At 46.7% G+C, this 13117-nt stretch overlaps 1 protein-coding gene across 9 annotated transcripts in view; it reads right to left on the bottom strand.

Moving 5' to 3' along the window:
• Positions 1 to 2910: 2910 nt before the first annotated feature.
• The window catches only part of HMBOX1 (homeobox containing 1), a 195021-nt gene continuing 184814 nt past the window's right edge, over positions 2911 to 13117 (bottom strand). Inside the window, exons 8-11 of one of the 9 annotated variants that reach the window (XM_043487169.1) lie at positions 11523 to 11618; positions 10594 to 10682; positions 10287 to 10358; positions 2911 to 8776 (exon numbers count right to left, since the gene is read on the bottom strand). In XM_043487169.1, coding sequence (XP_043343104.1) covers positions 8639 to 8776; positions 10287 to 10358; positions 10594 to 10682; positions 11523 to 11618 — 395 coding nt within the window. In that variant the 3' untranslated portion in view covers positions 2911 to 8638. Of the gene's footprint in view, positions 8777 to 10253; positions 10359 to 10593; positions 10689 to 11522; positions 11619 to 13117 lie in introns of all 9 variants that reach the window. The other 8 variants (XM_043487168.1, XM_043487167.1, XM_043487176.1 and 5 more) reach the window with 8 other exon arrangements.

The following is a 13117-nucleotide window of genomic DNA, read 5'->3' as shown; positions in this document are numbered from 1 at the left end:
CCGACATCCAGGCAGCTGGCCCCTGGGCTGAACCATGGTTATCAGAAAGCTCTGGTTGCCGGACAGCCCACGGCGGAGCAGACACTGACCCAGCCCCACTACCTCTTGTGACCTGATGGAGGGCGTGGTGGAGTGAGTTGGAATGGCTTAGCGAAACTTCCAAACACAGGCACTGAAAAGATGCTCAGAATAGAGAGAGAACAGGAAGAGTGACCTTTGATACTCTCTGCGTCCACGAAACGCAGCTACAGCCGAGTGCTGGGACATTCAGGTTCCCCACCCCCCGGAACTCAGAGACAGACAGAGCCAAGACCTTCCTTCCCAGGAAAGGGCAAAACCTTCACATTTGCCGTCTAGGGGTGGAGATGGGACAGCGGACTGGAAATGAGGGCTCACGTCACAGGTGCCAAGTGTCACTGTGTGCCCGTCACCACAGGTAGCAGAGGAGCGGTGCCAAGGAGAACCAAGGACAAGGGGTGACCTGGTGTCTAGATCATCACGGTGACACTGGCCCCGTGTCAGCAAAGAAATGATGGCAACAGCGGGGACCAGCCAGCACTGCCTATGAGCGAGGAGCAGATGGAGTGCAGAGAATTCACTCAACAAGGCCAGGTGGACATCCTGCTACCTTCCTACTAAGATCAAAGCAGCACCTGGAGATTCTACCTGAGTCCATGCAAGGGGGGGTCCTGCTTCAAGAATAAACAAGACAGTGAACACACTCAGCACAGCGCCAGGCACATGGGACAGGACAGGCTAGCGCGTGTTGGCAGCTCCTATGCACTTCAGACGCTTGGGCGGTCTGAGTTTGTGCCAATTTAGGATGGCGGCATTGTACTCTGGTTACTTCTGGCACTTTATTCCCAAAAAGTACATAGTCAGGGATAAGCACTATCTATGTTTTCACTCATTTTGGTAAGTTGGCTTTACTTTTTTTAGTGGGGGCTGTGGTGGTGAAGGGTTTCCTGAATCACCAGAGAGGCTTCTGGAAGCATCTGGGGAGGGAAATATCTCACCAGCTCCAGTTCTTTTTAAGTAGCACTATCCTTTAAGCAGCACATCTAAGACTTTGATCCCTAAAATAGTAAGATTGTGTTTGAAGGTTTTAACTGTGGTGATAGTTCTATTTTCTTTGAATGTAAGCAAATAATCAGAATGTTCTGCTCGCTGGCTGAATGCATGGCTCACAAATCACAGACTCAGCTGGTCAGTTTTCTGAATCGCTAATCTTAAGACGGATTCTCGATTCTAATGGAGACACTTATCTTTCAGCAGTTGGGAAAACAAGATGTGCTACTCTGGTCTTCATAAACCCGCAACCAATCCAACCGTCAGAAGATGGAGGGGACCCCCAGAGTCACCATGACCGAGCATGGACGGCGGAAGCAGGGTAAGCTGCTTCTGATCTTGCAGGAGACGTGGCACTGAGGAAGAACCTCTTATGGCATATCTTCCCTGACCCCTGTACACTGGGCTGGGAGTATTTTGAGGGGGGAGAAAAGAACCCCAAGGCAGCAACTATCCTGATTGTGTGGGGGAGGATGGTTATGAAGCAGCAGCCTGCCTCAGCACTTTCATGGAACTGATGTTTAGTGTTTGGTGTAGGAGTCCCTCTGATATGTGGAGGGGGCAAGGCTGCTGCACAAAGGTCAGCAGCAAAGTGTGAACAAAAACAAGAGCTGTATTTTCTCTAGGGTGGCTGCTGCCCCGCCCTGGAGTGTCCAGGCCTGGAGAAGAAAGGGCTTAGGGGCCAGGCTCATCAGTGCGGTCACGAGCCTCAGGGGAAGCGGCTTGTGAGGGGCTGCTGGCACTCTGCTGGTGCTGGTATTCACGTAGACTCACTCTGCATCGTACAACCGAATTGATGGGGAAACCAAACGAGGCCTGTTCTAGAGAGCGAGGCAGCAGGCCACGTACGGTGTCAGGAGCCCATGGTCTTCAATGGGATGAAGTGGGAGGGAGGGAACATGGAAGGGGAAGGGCCGGGGGACAACCCCACTGACGTGGCGGCACAAGGGGGAAAACTTCAAGAACCAGAGGCTGCTGACACGAGGAAGCTGGGAACCGCCAGTGACGTGAGCAGACCTAGGTGAAACTCAGGCGGGTCCTACCCTGCCAGTAACGGTGGGACCCTGCAGACAGCAGTACTCCACTTAGGCCTCGTCGTTCTTTACATTTTGGTTCATTCAACTGTGTTCATCGTGTCTGCTGCCTTAGGTTATGAAAACCTTACTTAGCTCAAGTGCAAGCTCTTGTCTGAAAAACACTTTCTGATGGTGACAGCAATGGAGACATCAAGTGACCAAGGAGAAATGGAGAATTCTACAGAGTCCATTAAGCAGGAAGCCTCAGGTGAGGCCAATGCGGTAGCTGAGCTGGTCAGCATATGGGACAGAGTGACCTGGAGGCTCTGCAGTGGCGGACTCTGTTTGGCAGAAGCTCGAGTCAGAATCCCAAAGATGGATCAGGCTGAGACTGGATATAAGGGAGAGGTTTAGTGCGACTTAGAAATCAACTGGGGAGCACTAATCAAAGGCTTCCATTTGGGAGCTGAAATCACTCCAAATCCTTCCCTTTCACTTCGGCGCGGACGCAAACACTATGTCATTATTTCAGTTTACTGAGTTGCTGTTCCAAACGTTCTAGGGAGCATTAATGCTCGAAGGGAACAGGGAACGGGAGATCTGCCATCTCCAGTCACATAAAGGACAGAAATCCTTTTAATTATGACCATGCCAATCTACATCTTGCTAAAACAGCTAATTACATGTCAGGAGGACACTCAGTCATTCAGAACAATTGTCATTATATTTTTATATATTCATTCTGTTCCACCCCCCTCAATTACCATGGTTACACTTTGAAAGGATGCGGGCAAACCTTCATTTGATCACAGCACACCAATGTGAATTTGAGAGTTAATTATGGCTGTAGAGAGCCATTTTTATTTAAGAGAGAAAAATGAGAACAGAGTCAAGGGAGCCAGCGTCCCGACGTGTCTGAAGCGCCAGGCGAGCTGTGTGCGCGGGCTGGCGCGAGGCAATGGTCCCCATCCCACTGCTGCCCCCACGCCCACTGGTGGGCACAACGCTGCCGTCCAGACGGGGGCAGATGGCTCCCAGAACTTTCCAAGTAAACGGGATGTCAGGAGAGAAAGGCAGAGGCCCCTGCCAAAGTGTCCTTTTCCTCGTGTTGGGAGCTGGCTAATCAGTTAATGGGTGTGAAATGTGGGTGGTAAACTGTTGGGGGTATAAAAATGCTAGTTAGAGTTCACTTGAATGGAATGAACTAGATTTAGTTCTGCTTGCTGCTTGGCCTGAGGTGTTATGGGAACGAGCACTAAGTTGAGGACGGATATACCTGTACTCCCAGGGCGCCTGCCGCATCCTCAGGTGCAGCCAGATTTTCCCTCTCTTCTCGCCTACATTTATTCCCCTCTTGATTAGAAAAGCACTGTTATAGAAAACTAGATCTCTCAGCTTGTTAGCTTTCCTTCTGCTGCTGTTTTCCCTCCCCACTAAGGAGGAAGAATGCAGCTGATACGGAAAGTTCTCAATTTATAAGCGTGTAGCGAGTCCGCCTCTGAGACGGCAAGATGAGCAGCTGGCACGGACAGCTAGTGAGCATGAAGAAGAGCCTCTTGTATGACCGGTTTGTGAGGGGGTTTCTGTGGGGGAAGATGGGCTTGTGGGCTGGATGTGTTTAGAAAGCCTTTCCCACCACCTGAGCACAGTGGGTTCACGGTTTCTCTTTACAGAAAAGATTTCCTTATCCCTCTTAAGTGATGAGCACATAGTGAAGGAGCCTGCAGGACTGGAAGAGGAAGGGCCCTCACAGTCCCCTCAGCTCTGGGAGACTTTCCCTCAGGAGAGCCCGGGCACTCACGGCTGCCTCTCAGGTAAAGCCTTCTGCTTTTGGTGTGGTGTAATACCTCTCAACTGGGTAACTTAGGTATGAGCGGGTAATGGTCAACTAGACAGTGTGGAGATCAAGAAACAGAGGAGGGTTTCCAGAGCACACGGCTCAGTCTGCCAACAACTGATCCCCAAATCCTGAGTGAACACACAAAAAGGAATGTCTTCTGTAACTCCTCCCCCGCCCCACACAGACACCACCAGCAGGAGCTGGTCAGCGCGCCCAGCGTGCGCTTGGGAAATCCTGACAACAAATGTGGCTCAGTAAAGCTATAAATGGATTTGGCTGGTTAACGCAGCCCCAGTGAATACAGCAGTAAAACACTAATGTGATCACAACAACAAAATGACAAACTCTATCACCACTCTGACGTAAGATTTAAATCACAGACAGGTTAGCACAGAAAACCAACGCACAAGTAGAGGGTCAGGCTACTCAATGCAGAGCGCGTGCGACTGTGCACAAAGTCATTAATAAGAGAACTTATTGCCTAAGAATCTGTTGAGACTCACTGGGGAAAAAAAAATCCTCTGGTGGTTCTCTGACAACAACAAAAAGAGAAAAAGCAATTTTAAAAGGCAGAGCCATAGTTGCATGGGAAGACTGCTTCTACCCAAACTGTTCTTAAGACCAAAGAGAGAGAAGGACTTGATATTCACATTTTTTTAGGATGGGGGCAGGGGCTCATTTATGAAAAAAGGGATTATTCCCACTGGGTGGGCAGAGAGAATGGCTGGTCACTGGAATAAGTAGCTAGTCAAAAAGCAGGGCTGCAAGACAGGAAGGAGTGTTTGTGTGACAAGATGGACCACACCCCCTACTCTGCCTGCTGCAGAACATGAGAAAATTCCAGCAGGAAGTCAGCTCAAGAGGAGGCCTTGGTCTGGAGCCCACAGAGAAGAGGAGTTAGCCACAGACAGAAAGGAGGTGCCTGTAGATTCCTGATGAGACGCAAGACGGTTTCCTCACACCGGGAAGCTGAAATCCAAGAGGGAAGTTTGCACAAAGGCCAAGTAGGGAGAACTGAAGCAACTCTGTCACCAGCTCTTCATGAGCTGTCCCTTTTGAGGTAAAGATATACCTGGACATCTGGACAGAGGAGCTGGTGCAACCCTATAGGCCTGGGTGTGGACCCTCCCATCTCCTGGACTAGACTTAAGTGGTCTTCCTGTTTGAGGCTCTGTCTTCCTGTGAAGGACAATGGGGATGTGGGGGAAGACCCAACCCTGCCAAAGGCCGGAGCGTGGGAACTGTACAGACCCGAAAGGTGGGAGACGCTAACCACACTCCTCTTAACACTCAAAGGGCCGAGATTATGAAGAAAACTGCCTTAAGCTTTACTCCAACCTTACAAACTCTTCTGAAATAAACCACACTGTTTACTTGGTACCGACTGGCCTTCATCTGGTGTTAAGGTTCTCATTTAATGCAAAAATGGCATTAGGATGGTCCATCTTTAAAAGGTCCCTCTGTACGGATCTGTTTTAAGAAGCGGAGGAAGTTTACCCATGTGACTGCAGTAATTCAATGAAAGTGTCTTAAACAAAATAAGTTACCTGGAACTGCTTGCAAGGGTTCCTCACCTGGGAAGCAGCAGCCCCTGAAACAGTCCTCTGGGGCCTGAAAAATGTACAGCAGGAAGTGAGAAAAGAGGACAGAAAAACCAAAAAGCATACAGTGGGATTTTTTTTAAAGAGTCTATCTTCCCTTCAGAGAGCAACTTAGGGTTCCTATTTTAATACCACCCCTTAAACCTGAAAAAGCTGAAGAAAAAAATTTACTCCCCAAAGATATGACTCATTAGTGGCCAACTCCACATGCCATGGCAAGAACTAAGGTAGACTGGAGAAGACAGCGGAGTTAAACCTGATGACAAAAAACCTACAGAAGATTTAAACTGAAGACCCAAAGAACTAAATTTTCACTCTTGGTGAGAAAGCCAAAGTCCAACACAAGGCAGTGGCAGGCAGAGCAGACCGGCAGCTGTCTTTAATGAAAGCGGTGAAGGCTCCTTCCTCTGGCTCCTACTGAACCCAAGGCGCTGCTGCCCTGCCCGGCAAACTCGTTCTTTCACTTTTTCCAGATCTCTGGGTAGCACCTGGTATTGCCTTCACAGGTACTCACCTTTACTCTCTGAAGCTTTTTGTCCTTCCTGAAAGGTCTTAAAACATTGAAACCTTCTGGCTCTTCTCTGGCAATCACTCTGTTTCTTTAGAAACTGCAGCTGCCTTTATAGTTTGAGTCTGTTTCTTTAAAAGGAACCAGCAAGAACAGATGATACTAGCAATCCCATCATAAAGAAGCTATCAATTATAATAATCTCCTTACAATAAATCATGGATGCAGCTTGTCAGACAGTATATTTTTCTCTCTCCTTTTCTTTCTGATTTAGCTGAAAGTAAGTAGACAAAAATTCCAGGAACAATAGATACGTTATATTTTTTCTAAATAATATCAAAGGAAAGAAAGCTAACACAGTCTAATTGCAATAAAAAGTCAAACACACCAAGAAAGATGATGAATGGGGGGGAGGGCGGGTCATTCCTGAGAACAACAAATGCTACTCTTGAATTTGTTGGTTCAAGTAATACAGTGAAACAGAAAAAGCCTACTCCATTTTACTTCAATTCTGGGAAGCTGGAAAAAAAATATATACATTTTCCCCCTGAAATCCTAGGACAAGAGCAGGTCCTGCCTGTAGCTCTGTAACGTCATGGACCCACAGAGACAGCACCTCCATGCCTCCGAAAGGCCTCCTCACACTCACGTAAGCAGGATGGACAGAGGCGGAGGCGAGCGCCTCAGCAGGTGCCTTAGGTGGAGCAAGACCAGCTAGAAGCTGGCGGATATTCAGAATCTCACTGATGAGGAAGGGAAAACAGGAAGGCCAGTCATTCTCTCTCTCTCAATGGTTTGAAGTTGAAAACATTTGGTGGGTGAGGAAGGGTGAAGAGGTCAGGAAATAGCCCCCTCCTTCAATCTTAGAAATCATTTTCAGGTAATGGACAAACAGACGAAAGCTTGCTTAAGAGCCAGCCCTCTCCATATTCCCCTTTAAACAACGTTTTGTCGTACGCAGAGAGGTGGAGCGAGGCAGGAAATACAGAGCGGTCGTGCCTCTTTCAGACGCACCCTACACTGGAGGCTGCTCCTCTTACGCACCGTGACACTGTGTCCTTTAATCAGGATGCCAAGAGATCATTTTCATACGAGGCCAGCAGATGTAATATTCTTGGATGCATGAGTAGTTCATCATTTCGCTACTGGATGACAAGGTGATCACAGGGTGACTTTTCTAACGCAAGTTCACTGTTTGGTATTTTGAGTTCTCAAAATGAAAAAAAGATTTATCAAATATAAATATCTTTAAAAAGTAACAAAAGTGCTACATATGTGATCAAGGAAAAAAATTCCATTAGTTACTGCCGTTTAAAGTAGATTAAACTTTACAAATATTACCACATCCATTATCAATATGGCTTCCAATTATTAAATAAATTGCCTGTAGCAATATAGCTTTTCACACCTCCACAAGGACAGAGTAAAGAGAACACCAAAGCAAGTCACATCTCGCAGACCCGCCACGGAAGTGGCAAACGTCCCCTGCTTTTTTCTGCTCCTATTTAGGAAAGCTCTTGCGCTTGTGACAGTCAGCAGGCATAATCCCACTACAGAGTCCTCTACCAACCTCTCACGTTGAGGGGGCTTCAGTTTAATGGCTACAGGGACTGGAAGTTCGTTCACTCACTCTTGGCCTTAGTTCCATCCTCGAATCACCTTTCTGTTTTTTTGGTAGCAAGGAAAGGGGACACAGACAGGAGGCAGAGCCACTTCCACGATGACTTCCGGCTCCTTTCCAGGTGGGCACGCACCTGCGCCACGTACTGTACAGTGGTTCTAACAACATCCACCGTTATTACACATTCGGCTCATGGTTTTTCCCAATGCTCTCAAGCTGGGTTTTGTGGGTTTTTTAACTTTTTTTTTTTGTCATTTTTCTGTTTAATCATGGTCCCAAAGGCAGAAGGCAGTATTTTATCTACTCAGTCACACAGCTTGTGAGAGGAAAGGATGTCTGTGTCAGGCATCTTAACATCAACTGAAATCTGAGATCGAGTTTTTCCACTGACATTCTTAGCACAGCACCCAAAGAAGTATAATCTAGCCACAGTGTGACTATTATGAGGCACGGCTTATTGCAGCTGGAAATCAATTATTCCCACGTGGAGGTGGGGGTTCTAGTGTTCCTTTTACTCTGCGGACACTCCCCAAATGGTGTCTGTCAATCCTGGCCACACTACCTCAGCTTGCATCCTACCAGTCTTGGGGAAGGAAGAGGGGTAGAGACTAGTGTTACAGGAATCTAAAGGTACCCAAGGTTTTACACGGAGCCTACTATTTGAGAACTGAGGGCTAGCTAAATACCTGGAAGCACTTTCTTGGAATGCTAAGACAGAGCAGCAAGATTTTCTAGCCTCGGGGGCTGGGAGAGGGAAGTTTGGTTGGTTGGTTGGTTGGTTATTAGTTACTGGGAATTAATACTGAGAGAGTATATGCAAAGGCTGAGGGCACCATGCCATCTTCACAGAACAAGACCCTAAGGGCTAACTGACATACAAGAAACTGCAAGTTATACTGTAAGAACACATGTTAAGGACCGAGGAAAGTCTGCTAAGGTGCTACGTCTAAACTAAGTTAACTTCTCGCGTTCAGCCCTCCCTCATCAGTCGTCATCCAGGGCCTCTGTCTTGATTTCGTTGGCTCCTTGTCGGGCCAGTGCCAAGATAGTGTGGTTGACTGCTGCCATTTCCACAGCTAACGAGATGGGGTCTTGGTGGTCACTATGGCTAGTGCTGTCATCCTAGACGTGTAGAAAGAAGAAGCAGGTGTTACAGGGGGACTGGTGAGATCCTCCAGCTTACAGAAAAGCATGCTGGGGCAAGGGGAAGCAGAACACTTGTGAGAGGGGTCATGACAGGGTAGAGGTGAAATGTATTTAAGTAGACACTGAATGGATACAGGTCCAGAGACTACTGGTTGGCATTTTGATGGTTCAACAGATAGAAAGCACTAAAGTGGCTTTTTTTTGTTGAGAAATTTTCCTTCTGCCAGAAAGACTGCTGGGGATGATGATCAAACCTGGACCATTCCAGGTTTGCAACCACTATAGCACTAGTAATTGAGGGCCACACTAGTGAGCTTACATTCTGGATGGGTGCTCTTAGAGATTATTACAATTCACAGTATCTCTCTGCTCAGGTGAGAAAACCAGACAAAACTACAGATACCAACACCTTATGGATAAAAGTGCATTTTAGCAGAAAATAAACCAAAACCCTCCTAAAACTCCAAACTCTCAGTTACAACAGGAGAGAACTGTGGGAAGTGGCTACGCACTCTCTGGCTCCAAGGTGAGCCGGGGGAGGGAAGCGCAGGCGTCTCACTTGGAAGGTGTGAAGCCTGCCTTGGAAGCTGCACGGCAGGGTGTTTGTCAGGCACTGAAGCTGGTGTTACAAATAAGGTGTAAGTTCTCTCACCTGTCATCTTCAGGGGACTCTACAGCAGGAAGCTTTGGGAAGGGTAAGTCCCTTCCTGGGAAAAAAGCACGGTGTGTGCTGCCCTTAGGGCCTCTGGAAAAAGGATGGAAATGATCCATCTACACTGGTAAACTAACAAGGATGTTTCTCTAGAGTGAGACATGCAGCCCTGACTTGGGGTCCGAGGGGAAGGGAAGCCTTGGGAAGTATAGGCAACAGTGCTCATTCTCACAGGCTGGTCTTTGGTTTAAACGGGGATCAGCATGGGACTGTAGGGACTCTGGCAGTGTCTACACTCAAGCTGCAGGACGGCGAGCAGGCGGAGAGCATGGTGGACCCTTGTTTACAAGCTGGCTGAGCGGGGTACACTGACTAGGAAACAGCAAACGTGTTCCCGCTGGCGCCTACAAGAGACCACTCTTCATATTCCAAATGGAGTGAGTTTAAAATCCTTTAAAAAAAATTTAAATCTTTAAGTGGGGAAAAACTCCCACATTCCTAGTTACTGAATTACTCCATCCAGTGGCTACAGTTAAATATATTTTCCCCCTTAAGCAATGAAGAGGAAGTGAGGGTGAGGTGAGCGGACATGCATTTATGAGAGGGTGTGTGTGTGTCCATGTGCCAGAGACTCTGGAGGGGCCACGGTCTCAGCACAAGGGCTCCCACAGTACGGGGCCGAAGCAGGCGAGCCCTTCCACTGTGTGCGGGTGGGTTCATGTCCAGGCAGGGCCGCGGCTGCCCGAAGCCCCTAGCACCTCTCAGACATTGAGTGTGTGTGTGGTGGATGGTGGAACTTGCTTGTTTGGATCAGATCCTCCTCTCTTCTTCTACCTTCTCTGCTTCTCTGCCTCCCTCTGAACTTCTTCCCTCCTCCTCCTCCCCATTGCGTACTTGCCAAGTATCCTGTTGTATGACAATAAATCCGTGTGGGTGAATAAGGATTTCTCACAAATTCAACAGGACAACTGAATCTTAACCACATTCAAGTTATATGAAAATCTAACTAGACACATGAGCAGAGCTGGAGGGACATTAGCTCGCCCCCACCCCCCCACCCCGGACAAAGCGCACCCACAGAATTGAGTTGTCATACGACCCCACCCGCTCTGTACCCAGCAGCGGCTGCTCCGTGGCTCACCTGCTCCGAGTAGTCATTCCCGTCCACGTCATCACTGTTGGAGTGGCCTCCCGGACTCTGTACATCTATCCCATGACTCTCCAGGATTGCTGCTTCTTCGAAAAAAGCAAACAGATCCCTAAATTATCTGTTACCACACCATAAAGGTCTGAACGCTGAATTTGTATTGAGGAAATGAGAATGCAATTAAACAAAACCCTAGACTAAGTCTTGTTTCTTCTCAGTTGCAGACAGATGGAATTCAGTGGCACGGAGGCCGGGGGAGCAACAACACGTTTGTCCTTCTGAGCCCCTGCTGCTTCGTGTGCACCTCGGAGTGGCTGACTGGTAGGTGCTTCATACTTACCAACTAGTTAAACGGCTCTCCTGACTTGGGGTTCTATAAAGCATTTGAGGATTGTCATGACGAAGAAGTAAGTTTGTAAGTGAAATACAATTTTAAAAGCTCAAAACCAGCCCACCATCTTGATGTCATCGATTCATGTTTCTTAAATGCTTTTTTCAGTCTCGCTTTTTACTAGGTTCCCTGTGTTATCAAGACGCTTTTATTCCAATTCTATTAATCAGATGTTTCTTAGCCTCTGGGTCATAGCCTGGTAACAATGAAAAGGCTTAGGGTGTCTCAAGGCCTTATAGGTAGCTTTCATCTGCACCACAGGAGTAACTGATCAGAGATATCTAATTCCAGATTCTTGCACATTAAGAATGATAAGGTTTAGAAATAATAATGTCATTCTTAGTACAATACAAATAGTATGATTAGTATTAACTGTACATTATTAAAAATATAGTGAAGAAAAACATAAGGGCAATTCTTCTTAGGCTTAAAGGGTAGGCTCATTTAGACCTGCAGTTCTAAACTGAAGTCACTGTTAAACACAAGGCCCAGGACTGCCTCCAAAGAGACAGCAGCCTCTCGGATACATTACCGATATTGGCTCGTCTCTTGATCTCCTTCCGCCTGTTAGCAAACCAATTATATACTTTCAGGGAGGTAACTCGTTCCAGATCTGACAGTTTTTTGCCTGTGAAGACATGCAGTAAAATTCAGAAAATCTCTGAGGCTAGTTTTAAGGGACAATACTTTTTTTTTTCCAAATGTTTTTCTCACTGCATTTATTGCCAGATAACAGATACAGAATCTTCTTTTAGCATGATCTAGTACTATATATAGACTTAATTATTGAATGAATAAACATATGGTGGTGGTGGTGGTTTAGTGGCTAAGTCGTGTCCGACCCTTGTGACCCCATGGACTGTAGCCTGCCAGGTTCCTCTGTCCATTGGATTCTCCAGGCAAGAATACTGGAGTCGGTTGCCATTTCCTTCTCCAGAATAAACATATAGTGGTAAAGAACCAGCCTGCCAATGCAGGAGACAAGAGACATGGGTTCAGTTCCTGGGTTGGGAAGATCCCCAGGAGGAGGGCATGGCAACCCACTCTAGTATTCTTGCCTGGAAAATCCCATGGACAGAGGAGCCTGGTGGGCTATATAGTCCATAGGGTCACAGAGAGTCAGACACGACTGAAGTAACTTACGATAGGATGGAAAAATAAACATACAAACAGCCCTAATAACATGAAATGATTCAATTCAGAAAGCCACACAATATTAAGGAATTCCAATATAAAATATTGAAGGATTCAGTCTGCTAGGGTTCAAAGTTCACATGACAGTAATATGAAAGCTTCATTTAATTAGCATCATTTACTTAGATGAATATATTATTCTTTATCACATTCCCAGATAGCTGAAGTTTCCTTACATCTTTAAGGCCTTGTATTAACTAGTTTCCTGCTGTGTTAAGACAGAGACCACTATCCATGTCTTCTTAAAGACTAAGGTCACTATGCCCCTCTGTTATTGTAACTACACGGGAACACACAGCACATTTCAAGCTGCAAACTGCTGTCAAATGTGACGGTTTACGGATAGCACCATGTTTAGCAACATGGCAACCACCCTTCTCCTTCATCCTTTTCTGTTTTAGCTTTTAACTCTCAGTGGGTAGATGGACCAGAAAACAGATCAGGCACTTGATGCCCGGGGCTTAAGTACTTTCCAGGAAGAGTCTGAGTTCCAGCCAGCACAGCGTTAGGGCTGGGGCTTTGGCCTGTGAGAAGTAAGGGCACCGATGTCGTTGTAGATGCCTATGTATGTTCTGGACAGTTAGAAGTCTGGCTTCTGACTATGGGAGAATAAATTAGTATTTAATTACCACAAAACAGTGATAAAACTTAAAACATAAAAAAGTGATACTTTTGTATGTACCCTTTAAGCCAATCCAGTTAACTGGCCAAATGGAGATCAATTGGATCTTCTTCACTGAGAATGGTTTCTGGCTTTAAAAAAAAACCACCACCACCATAATCTGTGGAAGAACATTTTAGCACACGACATATGAGTGTTTCAGGGGCTCTGCTGACTTGTACAGAAACAACTGGACTTCAGAATGGAAATACTCCGAGTTAAGACGTCATCCCAATGTAGAAATGGGAAAGAAGTCCACTCCAAAAAGAATT

This window comes from Cervus canadensis, chromosome 14, assembly GCF_019320065.1.
Source record: "Cervus canadensis isolate Bull #8, Minnesota chromosome 14, ASM1932006v1, whole genome shotgun sequence".
Taxonomy (NCBI): Eukaryota; Metazoa; Chordata; class Mammalia; order Artiodactyla; family Cervidae; genus Cervus; species Cervus canadensis.
Note: the sequence above shows the minus strand (reverse complement) of the source record. Positions and strands in the feature narration are given on the sequence as shown.